The 6,604-nt window shown below is 36.9% G+C and overlaps 1 protein-coding gene across 1 annotated transcript in view; it reads left to right on the top strand.

Moving 5' to 3' along the window:
* Positions 1-6,151, top strand: part of LOC106883202 (uncharacterized) — a 131,310-nt gene extending 125,159 nt beyond the window's left edge. Inside the window, exon 5 of the mRNA XM_052969187.1 lies at positions 5,161-6,151. Coding sequence (XP_052825147.1) covers positions 5,161-6,056 — 896 coding nt within the window. The 3' untranslated portion in view covers positions 6,057-6,151. The remainder of the gene's footprint in view (positions 1-5,160) is intronic.
* Positions 6,152-6,604: the final 453 nt, after the last annotated feature.

Raw genomic sequence — 6,604 nt, 5'->3', positions numbered from 1 at the left:
ACACACACACACACACACACACACACACATTAAAAAGTAATAACTGATATAAGCCAATTGTTGTTGATCAATATTTCTCCATTTTCTGTTTACTTTGAATTTGATTCCTGATAAACTCACGTTTATCTTTGTCATTACCTGTGACCTATGAACATAATATGCTTGCATATATATGCCCAGGGTTAACATAGGTAATCATACTGGTAGATAAACGGATATTTTTATCCCTTAGACAGTTATATGATCAGAAATGCACATATCGTCAGCCACTAAGGGGCATGCTCAACTGGTTAAGGTCAAACAACTGAGAAGCAAATCTGTGGTAGTAAGCAGAATATTTTCTGTAGCCCAACTTTTTATACCAAGACAAAACAATGTACATGATAACACTTCCAATCAATTAAGATCAGAAACCATGAGAGCCACTGCCTGGTACTGCATCAGGGTATTTATTATTATTAGTATTATTATTATTACTGTTATATTTTTCGCTGTTATTTTAATATTTACACGGACCTTTCTTTTTCGCAAAACCCTTTGTACTCTTCGTCCTGTGTTTGTCCTTACATGTTTTTGATTTATTAGCTTTCAGTCTTGAGCGTTAGGGGCAAAATTAGTTTATGGAGGCTCAACTTTGCATGCAGGACTCGAGAAGACTTTTTAGAAAGATTTTTAGGGAACAAAAATATGCTCCCTATATGCTAAAAAAGGGTAACATTTAATACTTCGTATCTGATAGGTTTCACCTAAGCCTCATCATTAATGCAAAAGAAATATCGATAGAAAACTGAATCAAATTGAATGGAGTACACACACGCACGCGAGTTATAATCATGTGCGTAATTATAATTGTAATTACATTGTATAAGCGTAATTACATTGTAATTATAATTATTTGTTCTATATTTAATAAACAGGTATCAAATCTAATTTAAATTCACAGTGGGGTAATATAACTTCAGACCACATTATGGCTCGTTACAGAATATGCGGTAAGCAATATAAATCCGCAATCTGTTAATTTGAAGTCATAGTTTGTATTTCGCTTGTACTGCTAATGCTCTTGGAGGTGTACAATGAATTAGACAACTGGGTAGAAATAAGAGACTGCTAAGCGCAATCTGTAATCAAAGTTTCGAGGTGCAGGAGTGGCTATGTGGCAAGAAGTTTGCTTCCCAACCACATGGTTCCGGCTTCAGTCCCACTGCGTGGTATCTTGGGCAAGTGTCTTCTACTATAGTGAGAATTTACAAAAAAGCAAAAGACGAAGACGGATGTGTAAACAACAAATGGATGTATTAGTTTAACGCTCGGGAAGTGAGAAAGTCTTTTACGTTTCGAGCCTACGCTCTTCAACAGAAATAAACAGGGAGAGAAAATAGAAAAAGGTTTAGTAGCTAGCGATCTATCATGGCGAATGCCGAACAGAGGGGTTACATAGGAGAGCTAGGAAGAAGGGGAGATAATAAAGTAGTGGTGATCCCAAAACGAGGTGCGCGTGCGTGTGTATGTGTGAATGTGGATTGGGTAGACGGATACTGAAAGAAACCCATCGTATATATATGTGTGTTTGTGTGCCTGTGTTTGTCACCCGCCCCACCATCGCTTGACAACCGATGTTGGTGTGTTTACGTCCTCGTAACTTAGCGGTTAGGTAAAAGAGACCGATAGAATAAGTACTAGACTTACAAAGAATAAGTCTTGGAGTCGATTCGTTCGACTAAAGGCGTTACTCCAGCATGGCTGCAACCAAATGAGTGAAACCAGTAAAAGAATAAAATAAAATCCGATGATTTTAACCATTCCTCTCTTTGACGAGGTTATTGCTTTAAAGCAGTGGTTCTCAACCATTATTATAATCTATGGACCCCATTCACTACTATTTTATTCTGGTGGACCCCCATAAACATTTGATGTGTAAAAACTAGTTTTATAGAAACTTCTTTCAGAATTCCTGTTTTGTTTTTCTTTTCTACTCTAGGCACAAGGCTCGAAATTTTGGTGGAGGTGGGGCCAGTCGATTAGATCGACCCCAGTACGCAACTGGTGCTTAATTTATCGACCCCAAAACGATGAAAGGCAAAGTCGACCTCGGCGGAATCTGAACTCTCCTGTTTTGTTTTTCACACATTAACTTGTTAATATAAACTGTTAGGGAAAGAAATCTAGAAGTTTCTCGCAATAGATACATCTAAAGCAGAATTTTTCATGGTCCCTTAAAATACTATTGGGGATCCTCAGTTTTCTATTTTGTTGCGTGGACACAATTATGGAGATGTAAACACACCAACGCCGGTTGTCAAGCGGTGGTGGGAGACAAATACAGACAAAATGACACCCACACATAAATGTGTGTGTGTGTGTCTGTGTACGATGAGCTTCTTTCAGTTTCTGTCTACCAAATCTACTCTCAAGACTTTGGTCCTGTCGAGGCTATAGCAGAAGATACTTGCCTAAGTATCTTCTGCTTAGAAGAGGAACAAAAACCGGAACCATGCGGTTGGGAAACAAACTTCTTACCACACAGCCACACCAGCGCCCGGCATGTTTATAATTTCAATGAAAATTCTTCAAATTTGACAGACGAATAATATCGGACCGAAATAATCGTATAGAGACGTCTCTTTAATTATTTCATTAAAGGAAAATAAATGGTTTTACGGATTTGGTGTCACTGTGAGCCAAAATCTCTGATTTGTAACGAACTGCGACGTCCATTATTTAGACATTCTGCTGCGCTGGTTGTAATTAGCTATCGTCAACAAGAGCAGATGAAGGTTGATAATTGAATACATTTAATTGCTCAAAATTTGATTAACCTCAATTTGGTTTGTTAACGAAGCGAAATTTGGTTAAAAACCAATCGATAATATCGCACATGGAATTTGTTCGATATATTTTTCGTTCATTCTCGAATCAGTTGTTTCGAAACTGATATGGCACATCACCATCCTACAAACGTGCCAAAGAGAGAACCTTTCCACGTTTTTCTTTTTTTTGGGTGGGGGAAGGGGTGTTTGTTTTTGTTTTGTTTTTCATTTGCTTTTCCTTTCTGCTCTTTTGTACTGCTAGAAACAGCAGTCAAGTGTCCCTCAATTCACACCTTGCATGCCTGAAGAAAAAGAGGAAAGACTAGTTGAAGAATATGGCTCCAGTGCATATTTTCTTTTTATAATGTCTGGGACTTATACTATCGGTCTCTGTTGCCGAACCGCTCAGTTACGGAGGAGACGTAATCAGACCAACACCGATTGTCAAGCAGTGGGACACACACACGCACACACACAAACACACAAACACACAAACATACACACACACACACACACAGAGAGATCTGTGTGTGTGTATATATATGTAATAGATAATATATAATATATGTATGCATGCATATATGGGTACAGGACGTTACCAAGGGTGCAAATAACATGAAATACATAAGCAACGTGAGAAAAATGGAAAACAGGACAAGTAAACACAGAGAAAGGACCCTTCATCTGTTGTCGGCTGTCTATCTACTCCTCATTTCGAGCATTTCTGTTATAATTGAGGATGGTCATATTTGTACCAAATAACCACACGCACAATATATACTTGGACTTCACTACAGCTTTGTTACTGTTCTTGATTTCGTGTCCTTTGTCTAAGCTCTTTCGTCACACATTCTGTGACCTTTTCAACGACTCTTTATCCTACATGTCTCCTCTTGGTCTGTAAAGATACTATGAACTAAAAAGAAAAAGAGAAGACACGTGGAATAAAGAGTGGCTGAAGAGGTCACAAGATGCGTGACGAAATAGCTTAGACAAAGGACACTAAAATAATAATAATAATAATAATAATAATAATAATAATAATAATACTAATAATAATAATAATAATAATAATAATAACGACGACCGATAGAAAAAGTACCAGATTTTAAAAGAAAAATAACTACTGGGATTAATTTGTACGGCTAAGGCGGAGCCCCAACATGGCCGCAATCCAGTTAGTAAAACAAAAGAGACAGACAGACAGATAGATAGACAGGCAGATAGATAGATAGATAGATAGATAGATAGATAGATAGATAGATAGATAGATAGATAGATAGACAGGCACACACACACATATACATGCACGCACACACACACATACATACATACACACATACATACATACATACATACATACATACATACATACATACATACATACATACATACATACATGCATACATACATACATTTGTTATCAGTATCAAATATAGATGATTGCCATAAAACAATGCGGCAGCTAATATCGTAAAAGAGTGTCGTAAATAAATCATTAAGATATCCTGACCTGTGATTGGCTAATAATGTTATGCGGTAAGCCACGTGACGATGGGAAACTGTTGAAGTATATTCTCAATGGTCAGCAAATACTGTCAACAACTGGGGAAGGCAAAAATTTGTCGTCTGGCATTCATTCAATTTGTTGATTAATGAGTTTTATTCATCCAGCGGTCTCATTTATATCTCTTCGCTCCCTCTCTTTCAATATCTTCCTCTCTGTCTCTCTTTCTCTTTCTCTCTCTCTCTCTCTCTCTTTCTCTCTCTCTCTCCCTCTCTCTCTCTCTCTCTCTCTCTCTTTCACTCTGTCTCTTTCTTGCTTACACTCTCTCTTTCTCTTTTGCTTACTAAGAGAGAAAGCTCTCTCTCTCTATATATATATATATATATATATATATATATATACATATATATATATATATATAAATATACATTATGCATATATATGTATGTGCATATATACATACTTGTATACTCACACACACACACATACACACATGCACACACACACTCAAACATAATATAAATGATATATAAACATATGCATATATCCATACATATATGTTTATACCTACATCTATATGTATATATACATGCATATATGGGTACAGGACATCAAGAAAACGTTAAACACATATGTGTGTGTGTGTGTGTGTGTAGTATTTATTCGTGTATAAGTCGCACTATTTTATGCTTAATTTTAAGTGAAAAAACTGGAGTGCAAATTATACGCGAATACGCCTTATACACGAGTAAATACGCTACCTAAAGTAAACTTGTAAAAGTGAAAAGCCCTTATCTACCTAATTTTATTTATGTATTTACAAACTTTGTTTTATTTTTGCAGGTGAAACTAACGTGACGGTTACCCTGGAAACCACAGTGGCATCATATATGGTCAAAGACTCAGATGCGCTTCAATTGGACTTTCTAAATGAATGCTATATCATGTTAAAATCGGTTAAACCGATCCAAGTGATGTATATCACGAATGTAAGTTCGTATGACCAACAGACTATGTACAAGAACGACTTCATCTTGCCACCGTTGGAACAGTACATAGGTTACCAGGCTTTTTCCCTGAAAAGCCAACACAACGCCAGTTCGTTGGTTGCTGTCAGTCCGTCAACACTCGGAGATGAACCATCGTCACAAGTTTTACTTGATTATTACACCAACGAAACAGCTACTCACGTCTACAAGCTAACTCAGGAGAACGTAACGGTTACACGAGTTGGGAATCTTCAAGGCACGTACCATTCGATCTTAGATATTAAAATCAATACTTCTTATGGAATGCTTTACGACGCCGACCGAAGTAGTTTTAGTGTGCTGGGAATGCGTTTGACAACCCTGAATAAGCAGTGTCAATTAAACACGTCTCGCAATGCATCAGAAAATGGTAGCAGTGAGCAGTCGAACTGTAACGAACAGATGTTAAACGGCGGTAACGAAACCCTTTTGTCGGTTTCCGACGAATCGGGCCCGCTGTTGTCGTCGCAGTCGGTGTTGGTTAAAAATGAAGACACCTTTAAGATGTCGTCACGGTTCTCGGTGAAAGGAAGTAAAGACGCCCACCATATTGCCGACACATCTCTCAGTAGCAATATAGTGGCGGTGATTGTCTCCCTTTCTGTTGCCTTATTTGCCGTTTGTGTGGTGATTGCTTCGTTCGTCTTGATTGAATTAATCACAAGACGAAAGCAGTTACGCAGCACAAAGATCAGACCATTCGTCTCTTAGTAATTCCTTTGCATTAACAAAAAAAAAAGAAAATGGAGAGAAATACGTGAATAATTTTAAAAAAAAAAAGGAGAAACAAACAAATAAATCAACAAGTCAATGAATATAATCCTCTGTAATAACAACCAGAAAAATAACTCTAAGTAATTACACGGTTTATGTACGTAATAGAAGTAAATTAATATAAGAAATAGAAACGATGATGATACAGAGGAGGAAGGTGTGGGGAGAAGAAGCGGTTGAAGAAAATGGCGGCGACGGCGACGATAACGGCGATGTTGAGAATAAATGAGAAGGAAGGGTGTAACAGTAGTAATAAGAATTATTAATTATTATTATTATTATTATTATTATTATTATTACTATTAATTATGTTCATATTGATGTTTCTGATGATAATTGTGCTAATGATGATGATGATGATGATGATGATGATGATGATGATGGTTATGATACTGCTGATGAAATACTGTTTCCGGTTTTATCTATGACAATGCAACAATGACAATTGTCACGTCAATAGTAATAACAACGACAACAAAGATGGC

Source organism: Octopus bimaculoides, chromosome 7 (genome assembly GCF_001194135.2).
Source record: "Octopus bimaculoides isolate UCB-OBI-ISO-001 chromosome 7, ASM119413v2, whole genome shotgun sequence".
Taxonomy (NCBI): domain Eukaryota; kingdom Metazoa; phylum Mollusca; class Cephalopoda; order Octopoda; family Octopodidae; genus Octopus; species Octopus bimaculoides.
This window is presented reverse-complemented; position numbering and strand designations above follow the sequence as displayed.